Source organism: Bubalus bubalis, chromosome 2, assembly GCF_019923935.1.
Source record: "Bubalus bubalis isolate 160015118507 breed Murrah chromosome 2, NDDB_SH_1, whole genome shotgun sequence".
Classification (NCBI taxonomy): domain Eukaryota; kingdom Metazoa; phylum Chordata; class Mammalia; order Artiodactyla; family Bovidae; genus Bubalus; species Bubalus bubalis.
The window spans coordinates 187,632,245-187,650,400 of record NC_059158.1 but is presented as its reverse complement, the minus strand read 5'-3'; the positions used below and the strand labels follow the sequence as shown (position 1 = coordinate 187,650,400).

Here is an 18,156-nt window from a genome sequence, read left to right as displayed (position 1 = left end):
TGCCTGGAGAGGAGGCACTGCCTGTTCCCTGCCCGTCTGAGAAAGGCTCTATGGTGTCTTCCCAGTAAATGGACGGCGTCCTGGTGGGCTGAGGGCTGTGATCAGGAAGCCTTCTTTTGGGAGGGGCCTACGGTGTGCTGCAGAGGCTGTGGTGAAGCTGGAGGCCAGGACTCCTGTGGCCACGCTGCGCACCACTAACCGCGCAGCTCCCCTCCCCCTCTCGCTTACCCGCCCCCAGGCCGTCCTGTCGGACACGGACAGCGGCATCCAGTTAAGTGGCTCCGAGCGCACAGCAGACGCCTCGGACGGCAGCCTGCGGGGGCTCTCGGGGGCCCGAACCCCGTCCCCATCGAGGCGGCCCTCGCCCGGCCGCGGCCGCTCCCCGCACCGAGGCCCGTCCCCTGCCTGCTCGGACTCCACGCTGGCCCTCATCCACTCGGCTCTGCACAAGCGCCAGCTACAGGTCCAGGTGGGACGGGGCTTGAGCACCCTGTGCTGGGGCTCCAGCCTGGGGGCGGGCCTGGGGCCTCCGTGGGTGGAGCCTGAGCACCCTAGGGAACCCTAGGGAGAGCCAGAGCCCGGGGAGAGGGCAGAGAGGCGGGACCCCGAGGTGGCCGAGTGCTCCGCATCTGGAGTGGGAGGGGCTTGAGCTGATGGGGGCGGAGCTAGAGTCCTAGTATGGGAGGAGCTTGAGCCGCTGGGGGCGGAGCTAGAGTCCTAGTATGGGCGGAGCTTGAGCCGCTGGGGGCGGAGCCTGGGGTGGAGCTAGAGTCCTGGTGTGGGAAGGGCTTGAGCTGCTGGGGGCAGAGCTCGAGTCCTAGTATGGGCGGAGCTTGAGCTGCTGGGGGCGGAGCCTGGGGTGGAGCTAGAGTCCTGGTGTGGGAGGGGCTTTGCGCTACTGGGGGCGGAGCCTGGGCGGAGCTAGAGTCCTTATATGGGAGGAGCTTGAGCCACTGTGGGCAGAGCCTGGGGTGGAGTTAGAGTCCTGGTGCAGAGGGGGAGACGAGGCGCCCACATAGACCAAGACAGAGAGCCTTGGGTGGGGGCATCAGACGCAGGGTGCGGAAAGGAGTGTGCTTGGTGTTTTGGATACTTGGGTAGGAACTGCCTGGGGCCCCAGGAGCTGGAGGTTCAGAGCCCTGGCATAGGTGTCAGAAGGGTGGGAGGGCACCGTGTAGGGGAGTGGAAACTGAGTCTATGGGCTTCACTCCACTTTGACGCCCAGAGATGGACACAGGTCTGGGTCCCAGCGCAGGCTGGTGTACATCCTGCCGAGAGCAGGGGCTTCCCTGGACTCAGTGATTCTGCCACAGGACATGCGGGGGCGCTATGAGGCCAGCCAGGACTTGCTGGGCACCCTGCGGAAGCAGCTTAGTGACAGTGAGGGTGAGCGCCGTGCCCTGGAGGAGCAGTTGCAGCGTCTGCGGGACGAGGCCGACGGGGCCGCCCAGGCCCAGGAGGACGCGCAGCGGGAAGCCCAGCGCCTGCGCAGCGCTGTCGACCTCCTGAACAGGTGCCGGAGGCCAGAGTTGGGGCGCCCAGCCCCAGGGATGAATCAGCCTGCGCGTGCTGGGTGTGCACTAATATGGTCGTAACTGCCCACGTGTGTCTATTCAAATATAAGTCAACATTTACAAAAGTAAAAATTCAGTCCCGCAGTTGCATTAGCCTCATTTCAAGTGCACCTATGACTATGAAACATTTCCATCAGCCCCGAGAGTCATATTGGCAGTGTTATTCTAGACTCTGTTTCTTGGGGATTTCAGAGACAAGAAAGTATTCATTCTTGGCTGCCTGATGTTTTTGATTTTTTGTTCTTGCTTATTGTGTTTTTTTTTTTTTTAATGTAACTACATAATAAAAAGGTTGAAAATGGAGGGAAATAAAAAGGTGAAATCTCTTCACAGCCCTCCCTCCCCCACCCCTCCTGACCCTGTTAATGCCCTGGCTTTGCTTTCCATCGTGTTTCCTGACAGTTTGCAAACGTCCCCTGTGCACCTCCTGTGTGCCAGGCTCATTGCCAAGCCCTTCGCACGTATGGCCTCAGTCAGTGCCAGGCTCATTGCCAAGCCCTTCGCACGTATGGCCTCAGTCAGTGCCAGGCTCATTGCCAAGCCCTTCACACGTATGGCCTCAGTCAGTCTTCCTGTCAAACCCACACAGTTCACCGCTGTTGCTGTTGAGGTTGAGAGACTTGCCCAACGTCACGGCAGTGTCGCTGGGGTAGGAGATGGGATTCTGGTCCATCTGATAGCAAAACCAGTGCTTCCCATGCCTTCGAAGGAGGAGTGCTTTTTTGTAGTTGTATTCTTAGTGAATGCCTCATTTTGCATTCTGCTGTTTTTCTTAATTTCACGCTGTTAGGCTTTCCTCTGCCTACTGCCAGCCTTCGTACCTAGTGTATTTACAGGTTGCCATTTTGAGCAAAGGGGAGTTGGCAGTGGAGGATATGACAGCCGTCAGCCCTAAACCAGAAACTCCAGGCTTGGAAGGAGGCTCTTCCCTCCCTTGCCCTGGCTACCACGTGCTGCTGGCCTGGGCAGCAGACCTTGGGATCTGGACACGCCCGGTCTGTTGGGCCTCCAGAATTGAAGGGCACGGCTGCTGTAAGGGGGCCTTTCCTGGCGAGGTGGGCCAGCAGAGCTGGCGGCAGTGCTGCCCACACGTCTCAGGAACCTGGCCTGGCCTCTTCACCCAATGGCGAGGCTTCCACCCATTTCTCTGGGCTTCCAAGTGGGCTGGATGGGGAAGAAGGACATGTGGATTCTCTTTGCTGGAAAGAGTCGGCTCCAGGGAGATGTGGAGGAGATGAGTGGGCCACGTGCAGGGGGAGGAAGGCTTCCTGGAGGCACGGGCCTCGGAAGATGGCAGTCTGTGGTTCCTGGCTAGGACAGTAGCATGGCCATCCTCCCTGGTGGAAGGGGCCCTGGCAGCCCCTTCAGCGCCCCCTCCTCTCGTCCTGCAGGGAGAAGGACAGCCTGGCCCACAGCCTGCACGCAGCCAAGCAGCAGGTCGAGGAGCTGCGGCAGGAGCAGGAGAAGCTGCAGGCGGCCCAGGAGGAGCTGCGGCACCAGCGGGAGCAGCTGGAGGAAGAGCGGGAGGATGCAGCTCAGGACCGCACACGGGTGCACCGGGAGCTCGAACGCAGGTGGGTGGCTTCTGGCACTCTGCCGGGGCCGCCTGGCTGTCCCTGGGAGCTCGGGAGCACTGACTGTGTGCGGGGCCTCCTACTGTCTCAGGGAGTCCTCGAGGCACCGCCTGCTGCAGGGTCTTCTAGCCAGACCTACAGGAAACTGGGGCTCGGGCAGGTGGAGTCGTTTCCCAGAGATCAGAGAGCTGGTAGGAGGTAGAGTGTGGACCATGATAACAGCTAATATAATAGGAGTTACTCCGTTGTTCGGTCGCCAAGGTGTGTCCGACTCTGCGACCCCATGGACGCGTGGCATGCAGGCTTCCCTGTAGTTGTTATATATAATATATAATAACTTCCCTGTAATTACATATATAACACTCACATGAAAGCAAGCAAAGTCGCTCAGTCGTATCCGACTCTTTGCAACCCATGGACTGTAGGCTACCACACTCCTCTGTCCATGGGATTTTCCAGGCAAGAATACTGGAGTGGGTTGCCATTTCCTCCTCCAGGAGATCTTCCCGACCCAGCAATCGAACCCAGGTCTCCTGCATGGCAGGCAGACACTTTACCGTCTGAGCCACCAGGGAAGATAACATATGTAATATTAAATAATAGTTATATGTAACTTCATATTATAATACAAAGCTATATATAACATTTAGTTCACTTCAGTCGCTCAGTCGTGTCTGACTCTTTGTGACCCCATGAACCTTCAGAGTTAACCTCTTAACCCCTGTGCTGTTCGTTTATTTCTCTGAGGCATAAGTAACAGTGATGTTCAGCACGTTGTGGCAGTGGACATTATCCTTGTTTCTGAAGGCCCTTGGGGGGGTATGTCAGGTTACAATAAGGACACGTGTCTTTTTAACAACTTCACAAGGTGGGTGTTAACCCACTTTGCAGATGTGAAAACTGAGGTTCAGAGTCACCGTGGGCTTGGCTGCCCCTGCGGGTGAGGTCCTGCCTTGTGCCTGGCCCCTCGCTGCTCCAGCATGTCTGGCTGTGGGAGACTCGGGAGTGACCTGGGGCACCCCCTGCCCTCTGTCCCACAGCCACAGACAACTGGAGCAGCTGGAAGGGAAGCGCTCAGGGCTGGCGAAGGAGCTGGTGGAGGTGCGGGAGGCGCTGAGCGGTGCCACGCTGCAGCGGGACATGCTGCAGGCCGAGAAGGCTGAGGTGGCCGAGGCGCTGGCCAAGGTGGGTCCCCGTTTGCCACCCCGCCACAAGCCCACCTCTGTCCTGGGCCCCAGGCCTCCTCCCTCTGGCCACAGACTGACACCCTCCTCCTGGACTTAGGCTGACCTCTGATCCCAGCCGTGAGTGAACTGCCCTCCAGGCCTGGTCATACCTCTGCTTTTCCAGATGCTTCTGGGGCAGGGCCTGTGACTCAGGTCGTCCAGCCCCATCTCTGGGCACAGGTCCTGGGGTCTGTGAGGGCTGGGAGCACAGTTCTTGGTTGGTGCCTGTCCCACTCCCTGTGGTCTAGGCCCTGAGCAGGCCCACCCGCGACCCCGCTCTGGTACCCTCTGACCTCGGGCCGTGCCCCATGGCAGGAGCCTGCTTCGTCAGCCCTTGTCCAGCTCTGTGTGGGCCGCAGGCCGTCTGCAGGGATTCTTTCTGTCTCCTGTTGCATCTCCCTTCTCATGTCCCCCACCCTGTCTGAGGGCCTTGTCTCCCCATACCTCTCCCTACGCCCATCTCTCTGCCTTTCTCCTCATCCTTCCGCATCTCCGTGTCCCTTGCGTCTCTTCCCTGCTTTCTCCGCCTGACTGTCTGGCTGCTGGTCCCAACCCTGCAGGCGGAGGCCGGCCGCGTGGCGCTCGAGCTCTCCATGACCAAGCTGAGGGCGGAGGAGGCCTCTTTGCGGGACTCCTTGTCCAAGCTGAGTGCCCTGAATGAGGGTCTGGCGCAGGACAAGCTGGCTCTGAACCACCTCGTCGCCCAGGTACGTGGTGGGCCCATGGACCCTCCTGCCTTACCCCCGCCCCGCGTACCCAGGCCCAGCCCACCCCTCCCTGGATACCTCCGTCCCTCTGTCTCTGACTCCGTCTGTCTTCCTCGTGGTCTGATGGAAAAGAAGCTCCGCGGTCCCTGTGTCTCCTCCCCAATGGCCTGATGGCCTCCAGCCCCGCGCTTGGCCCTCAGGAACCTCCCCTGTCCTCCCGCCTGGTGTGGGTGACGGGTGGGCCCCTTCCCGGAACGAGGGCTGGGCTTGCCCCTGCTCTCAGCCCCGCCTGACCCGCAGCTAGAGGAGGAAAAGGCGGCCTTGCTGGGCCGGCAGCAGCAGGTGGAACAGGCGGCCGCCGCGTCTCGGGAGGAGCAGGAGCGGCTGCAGCAGGAGCGGCTGGAGCAGGAGGTGGAGCGGCAGGGCCTGGAGGGCTCCCTGCGGGCAGCGGAGCGGGGCCGGGAGGCGCTGGAGCGCCAGCTCCCCGAGCTGCACCGCGAGCGCTGCCGGCTGCAGGAGCAGCTTGCCCAGGTGGGTGAGGGGGCAGCGCTGGAGGGCTTCTAGACACCAAAAGTCACAGGCTCTGGAGCCTGATTCCCCACTGAAATACAGCCCCGCCTCTGCAAGCTGGGACCTGGAGCAAGCTCCCCAAGGCCCCCATGTCCTGGTGGCCCCATCTGCAACATAGGGATGATAGTTCTTATTCCAGAGGGTTGTTCTGAAGAGTGCGCCGTGTAAACACTTGGAGAAATGAGTCACCACTTAGTAAAGATACGATAATCGGTAGAGAAGTTCACAACTGAAATCAGATGTGCTGGGAAACCATAGCCGAAAGGGACCTTAGGGTGTCTGTCCCGGAGGGCCTGGCTTCCTGGGAGGGGTTGCTAGCGAGCAGCCCATGTGGCGCGGGAGCCGGGCTCCAGGCCCCTCCCTGTGGCCTGCGGGGCAGCTCTCCTGTGGTCTGTGCTGTATACCCGCTTTCCCTGGACGTGCTGGGGGAACAGCACGGGTTCGGTTACCGCCCAGACTGAGCGAGGACCCTGTGCGCTGCAGGTCCAGAGAAGGCTGCGATTTGTCAGGATACACACAGCACATCAGGGTAGACCCTGGGCTTGAGCCTGGTCTCCTGCCTGCCAGGCCAGGGCTGGGTCAGGCCCGGGGCTGGGATGCTTCAGGATAAGCAGGGGAGACCCCAGGGGTGGCGCTCATGGCACCTGGTGGGGGCCAGCTCTCCCGGCAGCTGAGTGAGCGGGAGCAGCAGCTGGAGCAGGCCCGACAGGAGACGCAGCGGCAGACGGAGGCACTGGAGCGGGCAACGCGGGAGAAGGAGGCACTGGCCAAGGAGAGGGCCGGCCTGGCAGTGCAGCTGGCGGCTGCCGAGCGTGAAGGCCGGGCCCTGTCAGAGGAGGCTGCACGCCTGCGGTAAGGCCTTGGGCTCTGCCTGGCCCCCCTGGGGGGGATTGGCCAGGGTTGCCCGGTGACCAGCCCCGCCCACGCATTGGACCCGGCTGGGCAGGTAGGGTGGCACCTGGCCCTGCCTGGCCACACCCCGGAATCCACTGGGGCCTAGGGGGCTGGGTCCCGGGCCTCAGGTATGGCGTGTGCTGCAGCTCAGAGAAGGAAGCCCTGGAGAGCAGCCTGTTTGAGGTGCAGAGGCAGCTGGCGCAGCTTGAGTCCCGGCGGGAGCAGCTAGAGGCAGACGGGCGGGCCTTGCTGCTGGCCAAGGAGGCCCTGACCGGTAGGCAGGCCTGGGGCAAGGGGCGGGGAACACCGGGCTCCACCCAGACTGTACCCCGTGGAGTCTTGGGCTCTCCCTGAAGTTGGGATCCTTGGCTCTGGCTGACCCGGCTCCCAGCCCCTCCTCTTGGTGGGCTGCGGGCTCCTCATCTGACAGTTAGAGATGAGGAGCCCCGCCTCCTGAGGCTTCACCGGGATGAGGTGAGGGAAGCATGGCCTTGGCCCGATGCCTGCTGTTTATCGTCCTCTGGGCCCTTAGAGAGCCCTGGACTCTCTGGAGCCGCCATCAGCTGCTTTTATGATGGCTTTCACTGCCCGCAGTCTCTGAACTCGGGGTTTTCTCTCGCTCCACATTTACTGAGCACCTCAAGAAGGGGAATGCCGACAGTGTCTGGTGGCCTCCAGCCCCAGGATGGCGTCTAGACTTGGCCCGCAGCGGGGCGCACCCTCGTCGCGCCATTTCCATTAGTGCTGGCAGCCCCCAAGCACACTGTTGCAGTCAGCCACTAAAGGCGGCGTCCTGCGGAAAGCTGTGCGGCCTTGGGAGGCCCCCTGTCTCCCCTGAGCCTCCCTGTCCTCATCTGGGGAGTGCGGGTAAGCCGCCTAGGCGTGATGTGAAGCTGTGACGTGCCTGCCAGGTGCCCGGCGAGTGAGCGCTCAGTGACGGGGGTTGCCGTATGTTTGTGTCCTCCCCGTTTTGGGGCCCCTTCTTCAGCATTTCGATGGCGGTCCAGGTGGGTAGGGCCACTGGGCCATGCAGCCGATGGGGAAACTGTGGCCCAGAGAGGGCAAGGAGGCTCTCCAAGGGAACTCAGCCTTGATACCAGAGGGACCCTTTCCCCTCTGGGACTTTGCCCCCGTGGCTCCCCTGGCCCGAGTCTGCTGGCCCACTGGGGAGTTCCCCCCAAACCTGACTCCATCCCATCTCTCCTGTACAGGGGAGCTGGCGGGCCTGCGACAGCAGATGGCAGCTGCAGAGGAGAAGGCTGCTCTGGACAAGGAGCTGACGGCCCAGAAGCTGCTTCAGACTGAGCGGGAGGCCCTTTACTCTCTGCGGGAGCAGCGGGCAGCCCACGAGGAGGATCTGCAGCGACTCCAGCGAGAGAAGGTTCGGGCTGCTGGCTTGGGGCAGACTGGGGAGGGCTGGGTTGGGGGTGGCTCTGAACCACTGGCTTTAGCTCTTCTGTGAGCTCAGGCAAGTCAGCCTTCTCACTCTGCCCCAGTCTCCAAATCTGTGAAATGGAACTTCATCTGTGTTTCAGAGGCCCTAGGGGCAGCTGGGAGGATCCATCAGGGGCCCCTTCTTATCAACCATGCAGATTCCCAGGCCCCAATCTGTTCCAGCCCTGGTGATCCGAGGCAGGAGGTCCGCAGACATGTTTGGAAAATGTTGATCTAATGTATAGCAGGAAAGCACTTTAATTTGTGAAGAAGTGCTATTTGCATATGAAAGTAAATTCTGGAGAGCAGAGCACATAGAAAAGCGAGGGGCCGGGTCACTGAAAGAGCAGAGCAGCGGTGTCTGAGCACACCAGCTCTGGAGCTGTGTAGCCCGGCTCAGACCTGATCTTGGCCACCTGCTGGTTTCGCTACCAAAGGCCTCTGTGCCTTCACTTCCTCGTCGTAACCGTGGGGGATGGTGATAGTTTGAGGCTGGCCAGAAGGCTTGTTCGGCATGGAATGGCAGACCTGAATGAACTTTTCGGCCAGCCCAACCACACGAAGGGCTCGCCACAGAGCAGGCGCTTTCTGGATGCTGGAGGCAGTTACTGCACTGAAACACTGCCCGGGCGGGCCTCTGGGCGGGGCCCTGCCTCACCGTCCTGGACCGGGCTGCTTCTGACAGAGGGTTCGGACTGTGGCCCCCTCCACCAGGGGCCCACGCACCCCGTCTTCTTGGATTTGGGTGGATGGAGCCCCCCTCCCCCAGCAGGGGTGGCACCGCGTTTTCCGCAGGGAGTCCTCACAGCTGTTAGGACGTGTGCGGGGCCAGGCGCCCCCCTCAGGCCCCGGGTGGGCTCTGCCTGTGCTGCCTGTGGGTCTCACCCACCCAGTCTGGGGGCCGGACTCCGTGCCCGCCCTCCCTCTCCCTGCAACCCCAGACTCGGCCTCTCAATGTCAGCAGATCTGTGGCTCCCAGACCCAGGCCTCCTCAGTCCTCACAGCCGACCCAGCCCCACTCTGCCCAGACCCCTGGTCCCAGGCCGCCTTCCACGCTCTGCTTGTGCGCGTGTTAAGTCGCTCAGTCGTGTCCCGACTCTTTGCGACCCCATGGACTGTAGCCCACCAGGCTCCTCTGTCTGTGGGATTCTCCAGGCAAGAAGACCAGGGTGGGTTGCCATGCCCTCCTCCAGGGGATCTTCCCGACCCAGAGATCGAACCCGAGTCTCTTACATCTCCTGCGCTGGCACGTTGGTTCTTGACTACTACCACCACCGGGGAAGCCCACAACAACCCACTGTTCTAAAACTCAGACTGTCCGTTATCACCCTGGCTTGAGACCTCTGCTGTCCCTAGGAATCAGATCACTCCTCCCTAACGTCCACTGGTCTGGCGTGGTCTGGCTTGACTGCTCCGTGTGGCTCTGGCCCTGGCCTTCACCCTGTCCACCTTGTAATTCCAGCTCCAGGGACCGTAAACATCACGGTTTCCCTGTTCGTCTTCCTCCTTCCTCCAAGCTGCCTCTGGGGCTGTACTCTGGCCCAGGGTCCTTTTTCTTTTTTCTCTACCTGACTGACCGCTGCTCGTTTCCTTCAGGAAACATTTTCTGCTCCCGCTCCACTCAGCCCCCATCCTCTCAGCCCGCTAGCTGCTGCTCCTTGGGGCTTGCACAGCCCCGGCATGTCCCCGTCATAGCCCTTCCTCTCACCTACCCCACCTGCCCCGAGGCCCGGCCGCCCTGAGGGTGGAGAGCGGCTGCCCGCCCAGCCGCGTGGGTCACGCGCACCTCTGCCTGGCCCTCAGGAGGAGGCGTGGCGGTCACGCGCACCTCTGCCTGGCCCTCAGGAGGAGGCATGGCGGGAGCTGGGCGCAGAGCGGGCCCGCCTGCAGGGTCAGCTCCAGCGGGAGCGGGAGGAGCTGCTGGCCCGGCTGGAGGCCGAGAAGGAAGAGCTGAGTGAGGAGATGGCCGCCTTGCAGCAGGAGCGCGACGAGGGCCTGCTCCTGGCCGAGACTGAGAAGCAGCAGGTGCGTGGGCTCCGGCGGCCGCCTGAGGGGCCAGCCCCTGCTCGCCACCCAGGCTTGCAGCCAGGGGTCCTTTCCGGGCCTTAGTTTCCTCACCTCACAGTGGGAACTCAAGGGGCATTTGTGAGGCGTCACCAAGACCCCCATGTCCAGCGGGTGGGCCTGGCACACGGCAGGAGCGTGACACATAGCCACCACAATCCTGAGACCGTGAGTGTTGTTCCCGAAAAGCTGACCCCCTCCGCTCACCCTTCCTCCACCCCGGGCCAGGCGTGGCGTCCCCGTGACCGCCTACGAGCTGTCCCCACGGAGCCCACGTGCAGCAGCTGACCCTCCTCAGAAAGAACTAACTCCTGACCTTCCTGTAACGAAATGGGGACAGGGCAGGCTGCACCCATCTCTCCTTACCCGCCACGTAACCCGGGGCAGTCACTTTACCTCTTTGAGCCTCAGTAGCCTCATCTGTAAAATGGGAATAACGAAAGGCCCTTCAGGATGTGCGATCTCTTAGGTTGTGTCTGTGTCCAGGTTGTAACCGCTGTTGTAACAACAGTGCGCCAGCGCTTTCCTGGGGCTGCCTCGACCCTGGCTCCACCTGCGGTGGCCGGTCAGGGCCCCAAGCCCCCGGGGGCACCGTTACCAGGGCAGGGTGGGGAAAGGCCCAAGCATCCCCCCAGGACCTCCCAGGGCCCTGAGCCCTTTGCTCCCGCCTCTCCCCAGGCCCTGTCCCTGAAGGAGTCCGAGAAGACGGCGTTGTCCGAGAAGCTGATGGGGACGCGGCACAGCCTGGCCGCCGTCTCCCTGGAGATGGAGCGACAGAAGCGGGACGCCCAGAACCGCAAGGAGCAGGACAGGGTAGGGCGGACGGGCCTGGGGCGGGCGTAGGCCAGGGCGGGGCGGAGGTGTGGCCCCGGGTGGGCGTGGCCCGGGCAGGGGCGGGGCTCGGGGACGGAGGTGTGGCTGTGCCCTGCGGCAGCTTCCAGGCTGTGCAGGAGGCTTCAGCCTTACTTGGGGGTCCCCACTGGAGGCAGAGGGTACAGCTGGGCCCTGTGAACCCCTAGCCTGGGGAAGACGAGCTGCGTGCAGAGCACTTGCTGGGTGTCAGGAGGTCACAGGGGCCTGACGGGCCGGCGTGCAGGGCCGTGCTGGGAGCCGGCAGTGGACGGTGCCCTGCTAGCCCAGCAGCAGTCAGGGGCGGGCTGGCGGGGGCAGGGCCGCGGCGGACACCACAGCACCAAGTCTGAGGAGCCATCGATCCTAGAGCACCGTGAACGCCCTGACGTCCGAGCTGCGGGACCTGCGGGCCCAGCTGGAGGAGGCCGCCGCGGCCCATGCCCAGGAGGTGAAGAGGCTGCGGGAGCAGGCCGGGGACATGGGCCGCCAGCGGGAGTCCTGCCTGCGCGAGGTGAGCCGCCTGCCTGCCTGCTCGCCCCTCTGCGCAGCACAGCTGAGGCCGCTGGGGGCCCAGAAGGTGCCCTTGAGAGTAAGGGAACGAAGGAAGGGAGGGAAGCAGCAAACATTTATTAAGGGCCTTCTGTGTACATGTGGAGCTTGAGCTCTCACAGAAAGGTTGGTGGGGCCCCTGCCTTCTTAACTCGCTATTGACCAGGGATTTTTGCGGAAACTGATGCCTGTGGCCAGCAATTTGTAGGTGAATATTGAGACGTTTTTGGTCAACACGTTCAGGTAACAGAAGTTGTATTAATACATCTCTGGTCAATAACGTGTTAAGGTTGATCCTTAGGATGACCGATCTTTTTGGGGGGCTGCGTTGCACAGCATGTGGCAACTTCTCCAGCCAGGGATCACACCCGTGCCCTCTGCAGGGGAAGTGTGGAGTCCTAACCACTGGACCACCACAAGAATCCCTGCAGGCGCTCTTGGTTGATGATTAGGTGGTCGTAGTGTTAGTTGCTCAGTTGTGTCTGACTTCACGACCCCATGGACTGTAGCCCACCAGGCTCCTCTGTCCATGGAATTCTCCAGGCAAGAATACTGGAGTGGGTAGTCGTTCTGCTCTCCAGGGGCTCTTCCTGACGCAGGGATTGAACCAGGTCTCCCGCATTGCAGGCGGACTCTTCACTGTCTGAGCCACCAGGGAAGCCCTGATTGATGATTCTTTCAGGCCAGAGCACCGCTGACTCCAGCATGCTTTGCCCCAAATCATAACCTGCTCACCTGCAGGCCCAGTCGCGGTAGAGGGATGGGGCAGGCGCCCTGTGGCCCGGGAGACGGGAATGGGTGGGCTCGCACCCAGCCCAAGGGGCCCCGGCCCCCGGCTGTGGACACCTGCTGTCCTCACAGGCAGAAGAGCTTCGGACCCAGCTGCGCCTGCTGGAGGAGGCACGCGGCGGGCTGCGGCGGGAGCTGCTGGAGGCCCAGCGCAAGGTGCGGGAGGGCCAGGACGGCCGCGAGGCCCAGCGCCAGGAGGTGGCCGAGCTGCGGCGCAGCCTGAGCGAGGGTGCCAGGGAGCGTGAGGCCCTGCGGCGCTCCAACGAGGAGCTGCGCGCGGCCCTGAAGACGGCAGAGAGCGAGCGGGTCAGGTGGGGAAGCGGCCGGTGGACCCTTTACCGAGCCCCGCCCCTTCGCCAAGCTCCGCCCCTCACTTCCCTGAACCTCATCCCCCGGACTGACTGCACCCCCAGGGTTCTGGGGGAATCGCACAGGTGGGGTGTCCCTACCCTCCGACCAAGCTCAGACTTGACTCGTTTGAGGTGATTTTCCTTCCTTGCAGGAAGGGGAGTGGTGATGGCCGGTCTGGTTGGGGGGGCGTCCAGACCCTGGCCCTACCTACCGGCATCGCCCTGGAAGCCAGTGTGCTCTCTGGTCCACCTCTCCCCACCGAGGGTCTGCTCCCCGTCCCTGGAGGGCCTGGCCCAGGGGAGGACTGCTTGGCAGGCGGCACTGGGCACCTGCAGGCAGGAGGCTGCCAGAGCCACTCCAGAAACCAGGGGAAGGGCTGCTGTACAGGGTCACTCAGGGTACCCTCCCCAGGACCGGGGGCCACCTCTGCCCTCTGTCTCCTCCAGCCTGAAGCTTGCCAACGAGGACAAGGAGCAGAAGCTGGTGCTCTTGGAGGAGGCCCGGGTGGCCGTGGGCAAGGAGGCCGGGGAGCTGCGGGCCGGGCTGCAGGAGGTGGAGCGCTCGCGCCTGGAGGCCCGGCGGGAGCTGCAGGAGCTCCGGCGGCAGGTACCCCACCCACCCCCCCGTCCCCCCACCGGCACTCGCTGTGCGCCTGAAGTCCACCGCACCCCCTTCCTGGAGCCGCGGCCCCTTGTGTAGTCAAAACCAAGGGCTTGAACTGTAACAAGGCCTGTTACCTGTCCTTGGTATTAATGGGTGGTCTTTGAGGAGTCCTCAAACCATGAAACTGTGCTTGTGTGTACTTTCGTGTACACATTTGTTCACATATCTCCAAAGATTGGGTCTGGGGCTCTTAGCCAGTTCTCAAAGGAATCTGTGAATAACCAGAGGTACAGATCCCATGAACTAGGTTAGGAGCTGGCAAACCCTTTTTTTGAAAAGCGCCCAATAGTAAATATTTCCAGGTTCCTGGGCCTTACAGTCTCTGTTGCGACTACTCTATGCTGCCATCATAGGGAGAAAGCAGGCCTGGATGGTACCTACATGAGTGCAGTGTGTTCCCTTAAAACTTTGCCTGTGGACATTGAAATTTGCATTTGATATACTTTACATGTGTCAGAAATATTCTTCTTTTGCTTTTCTTTCAACCATGTAAAAATGAGTCATTTCTAACTACTTAAAAACATACAAACCATCCTTAGCTCAAACCCTTATAGAAACAGGTGACTAGTGGAATTTGGCCTGTGGAATCTTGGCCTGCAGTTTGCAGAGCTCTGAACTAGATGACCTCCAAGGCCATCAAAAGCAGCAAGCATTTAACAAGTGCCCACTGTATACTGGGCACTGCTCTGGTCACTGAGGACTCAGGCTTCCCCACTCCAGAAGACCAGCAGGACAGGAAACAACCCCCTTTGGCACCCAGGCTCTGCCTCCCCCAGAGATACTACAGCCTGAATAACAGATCCCCCCCTTCCACCAATGCGCCCCTCTACCCAGGCCCCTCCTGTGAGGCTCAAGTCCTGGGAAACCACAGGACTCTCGGAAGGGAGCTCACACCCGTGTGCCAGGCTCTTGCTGGGGTTTTGGGTGAAACAGCACATTTTCAAGTTCCCTTTGCTACCGTGCTGCAGGGTAGGTAGGCCTCAGCCCCACCTGCTCCTGGGGAAATAGGGGGCTAGAAACGTCCCTTTGATTCTACTTGTCTGAGATCAAATCCCAGGGTGCTGCTTGTGGGTTGTGTGACTGGGCAAGTCATTTCACCTCTCTGAGTTTTCATTTTCTTGTCTGTTAAGGAGGGATAATATCAGTACCTATCCTGTATTAATGAGTTCACATGACCAAAGTACTTAGAATAGGGCTGGACATGTGATAGACACTCCATAAAAGTTAGGCATCATTGTGGAGGTGAAAGATGACCCAGAGTCCCTGCCCTGCAGAACTCCTAGGGGCCCAGCACTCCCTACCCCCACTCTCTGTGGTAGGTAGCTGTGATTAGGTGGTACACTGAGCTACTGGTACCCAGATGCCTGACCTGGCTGGAGTTATCAGGCTTCCAGGGGAGTAGGGTTGTGTTCAATGTATGTATCCCTAGAGCTTCCTAGGTGGCTCAGTGGTAAAGAATCTGCCTGCTAATGCAAGAGATGTAAGAGATGTGGGTTCCATCCCTGAGTCGGGAAGATCCCCTAGAGGAGAAAATGGCAGCCCACTCCAGTGTTCTTGCCCAGATAATTCCATGGACAGAGAAACCTGGTGGGCTACAGTCCATGGGGCTGCAAAGAGTCGGACAGTAAGCATGCACACGTGGTCTCCAGAGCAGCGGGTCCCGAGTTCCCTCGGTGCCAGGTTTGGACTGGGCGGGTAGTGGGGCAGAGCTAAAGGACTGCCATTGGAGCTTGTGGCAGTCACGGGCACCCTGGACTCAAAGGGAGCGTGGCGCTGAGAAGGGTCCTCGGTCCTGCCTGTGGCCACTCTCTCCCAGATGAAGATGCTGGACAGTGAGAATGCCAGGCTGGGCCGAGAGCTGCTGGAGCTGCAGGGCCGCCTGGCACTGGGCGAGCGGGCAGAGAAGGAGGGCAGACGGGAGGCCCTGGGCCTGCGACAGAAGTTGCTGCAGGGCGAGGCCAACCTGGAGGCCATGCGACAGGAGGTAACCAGATGGTGGCAGGCGGCCTGGACGGGAGGGTGCTCGCGGGCAGTCAGAAGGGGCTGGGGACTCCAGTAGTGGGGTCTTTTTTTTGGCCATGCTGCTTGGCCTGTGGGATCTTAGTTCCTCCACCAGGGATTGAACCATGACCCCTGCAGTAGAAACAGTCTTAACACTGGACCACCAGGGAAGTCGTGCTGGAGTCATTCTGAGAGATCACTCCTTAGGACTGGTCCCTGATCCCCACTCCTTTCTTCCCCAAGTATAATCATAATAATAATAATAATGACAAGAACTGTGTAGCAGGGGTGGGGAGAGCTTTGTAGACAGAAAGTTGTTTGATTCTCCCAGCAGTCTCATGAGGTAGGTATAATTAGCCCCAGTTTAGAGAGAGAACCAGATACTGAGGCTCAGAGAGGTCAAGGGCACTTCCCCAAGGTCACACAGCCACCCAGGTCTGTCTGACTCCAAAGCTGCACTCTTTCCACTCTTTTCTGGCACCGAACCTACTGTGTAACCCTGACTGAGTCACTCGACCTCTCTGTGCTTCAGAGCAATTATAGGATGGGGGGTGTATACCAGGCCCTGGAGCAGGTCTCGGCATCTAGGATGGATGGTGTTCAGTGAAACTAAGGCAGTGAGTGAGGGGTTGACTCATTCTCAGAACCAGAGGCGTGTGTCATCAGGCACGTCGCTCCTAGGGAGCTTTTAGTACCTCCTGTCATTGTCTGACTCATTGATAAATTATGTGCACGAGAGGCACTGTGGTCTAGTGGTTAAGAGAAAAGGCTCTGGGGCCAGGGTGCCTGACTTTGAATCCTAGCTCTCAGTTTTCTAGCATTGTGGCCTTGGGCACGGTACATAACTGCCCTGTGTCTCAGTTTCCTCATCTGTAAAATGGAGATGATATAGTGGTAATTAGATTTGATTTTCTGGGTAGGGGGGAAGTACTAAGTCCTATCTGTGCAGGCCTTAGCTGTTAGTTTATTACTAATAAACGGTGTACACTGCAAGGCACCTACAGAGAACGCAGAGAGAAAACAAATGCTAACTGTTTCCTTCCATACTCTCACCACGTTCGCGCATTTCCTGCTTGGGTGGAGACCACAGGTGCTGCGTACCCTACTTTTGGGCCCGTGGGCCGGGAGGCTGGATGTCGGTTGAGAGGTGGCTTTGCTGACCCCTACTCCTGGGCCTTGTCCCCGCTCCAGCTCCAGGGGGCCCAGCGGAAGCTGCAGGAGCAAGAAGGCGAGTTCCGGGCCCGGGAGCGAGACCTGCTGGGCTCCGTGGAGGAGGCGCGCGGCGCCCGGAACCAGCAGCTGGACCATACCCGCAGCCTGGGACTCAAGCTGGAGGCCGCCCGGGCCGAGGCCGCGGACCTGGGACTGCGACTCTGCGCAGCCGAGGGCCGCGCTCAGGGCCTGGAGGCTGAGCGGGCCCGCGTGGAGGCGCAGCGGCGCGCGGCAGAGGCCCAGCTCGCCGGCCTGCGCTCGGCCCTGCGCCGGGGCCTGGGGCTCGGGGGGCCGGTGGCCGGCTCCCCAGCCCGGGGCACGCCTGCAGGAGGTGAGAACGGAGGCGGGGGTCGGCGGGCGGGCCTTGCGGGGCCTCCGCCCCTCGTCCGCCCATAGGCCTAGCTCTGTCCCACCACGAGGCACCCTGGGCGCAGGGTGCCGGGCCACCCCTCCTCTGATTACCCCGCCCTGCGGCTGGTTCTGGTGGCTTCGCAGAGCCGGTCCACCTGGGGCCCAAATCACTTTCCGGCTCTTTAGCCGGGGCCACGCCCCCTGAGCTCATCTCAGCCCCGCCCTCTTGAGCCGGGCCACGCCCCCGAGCCCATCTCAGCCCCGCCCCCTCACTGAGGCAAACGGGCACACGTGGATTGATTGCTTCTTTTTAAAGGAAGTGGAAGGTGTTCCTTTTTTTTTTTTAATTGAACCATAGTTGATTTGCAATGTCATTTCTGATGTAGAGTAACGTGATAGTTATATCTATGTAAGTGGGCTTCCCCTATGGCTCAGTTGGTAAAGAATCCGTCTGCAATGCGAGAGATACCAGTTCGATTCCTGGGTAGGGAAGGTCCGCTGGAGAAGGGAAAGGCTACCCACTCCAGTATTCTTGGGCTTCCCTGGTGGCTCACCTGGTAAAGAATCCGTCTGTAGTGCGGGAGACCTGGGTTCCATTCCCTGGTTAGGAAGATCCCCTGGAAAAGGGATAGGCTACCCACTCCAGTATTCTTGGGTTTCCCTTGTGGCTCAGCTGGTAAAGAATCTGCCTGCAATGTGGGAGACCTGGGATTGATCCCTGGGTTGGGAAGATCCCTGGAGAAGGGAAAGGCTACCCACTCCAGTATTCTGGCCTGGAGAACTCTGTGGACTGGTATAGTCCATGGGGTTGCAAAGAGTCAGACACAACTGAGAGACTTCCACTTCACTTTATGTATGTATGTATATTTTAAAATATTCTTTTTTGTTACGGTTTATTACAGAATATTGAATATAGTTCCTTGTTATTTATCCATTCTATATAAACTAGCTCATATCTGATAATGCCAAACTCCCAGGTCATCACTCTCCTAACCATCTCCCCCTTGGCATCCACAGGTTTGTTATCCATTTTTGTGGCCCTGTTTCTGTTTCATAAGAGTTTATTTGTGCCATATATTTAAAAAAATATTTATTTATTCACTTGGCTGTACTTGGGCTTAGTTGCGGCACGCAGGATCTTCCATCTTTGTTTTTGGCGTGCTGGATTTTAAGTTAACTGGGCGAGTTCCCTGAGCAGGAATTGAACCCTGGCTCCCTGCATTGGGAGTGCGGAGTCTTAGCCACTGGACCGTCAAGGAAGTCCCTGTGCCGTATTTTAGATTGCACATATAAGTGAAATCAAATGGTATTTGTCTTTCTGACTTACTTCACTTAATGTGATAAT

At 60.0% G+C, this 18,156-nt stretch overlaps 1 protein-coding gene across 4 annotated transcripts in view; it reads left to right on the top strand.

Annotated features, from left to right (window-relative positions):
• CROCC (ciliary rootlet coiled-coil, rootletin) overlaps positions 1-18,156 on the top strand; it is a 51,072-nt gene that overhangs the window by 19,172 nt on the left and 13,744 nt on the right. For all 4 annotated transcript variants that reach the window (XM_044938223.2, XM_044938225.2, XM_044938224.2 and 1 more), the window contains 16 exons: positions 239-469; positions 1,314-1,513; positions 2,966-3,148; positions 4,189-4,333; positions 4,935-5,081; positions 5,382-5,612; positions 6,310-6,503; positions 6,692-6,819; positions 7,757-7,926; positions 9,825-10,004; positions 10,722-10,856; positions 11,263-11,406; positions 12,306-12,544; positions 13,031-13,190; positions 15,064-15,231; positions 16,440-16,791. In XM_044938223.2, the coding sequence (XP_044794158.2) occupies positions 239-469; positions 1,314-1,513; positions 2,966-3,148; positions 4,189-4,333; positions 4,935-5,081; positions 5,382-5,612; positions 6,310-6,503; positions 6,692-6,819; positions 7,757-7,926; positions 9,825-10,004; positions 10,722-10,856; positions 11,263-11,406; positions 12,306-12,544; positions 13,031-13,190; positions 15,064-15,231; positions 16,440-16,791 (3,007 nt within the window). The remainder of the gene's footprint in view (positions 1-238; positions 470-1,313; positions 1,514-2,965; positions 3,149-4,188; positions 4,334-4,934; positions 5,082-5,381; positions 5,613-6,309; positions 6,504-6,691; positions 6,820-7,756; positions 7,927-9,824; positions 10,005-10,721; positions 10,857-11,262; positions 11,407-12,305; positions 12,545-13,030; positions 13,191-15,063; positions 15,232-16,439; positions 16,792-18,156) is intronic.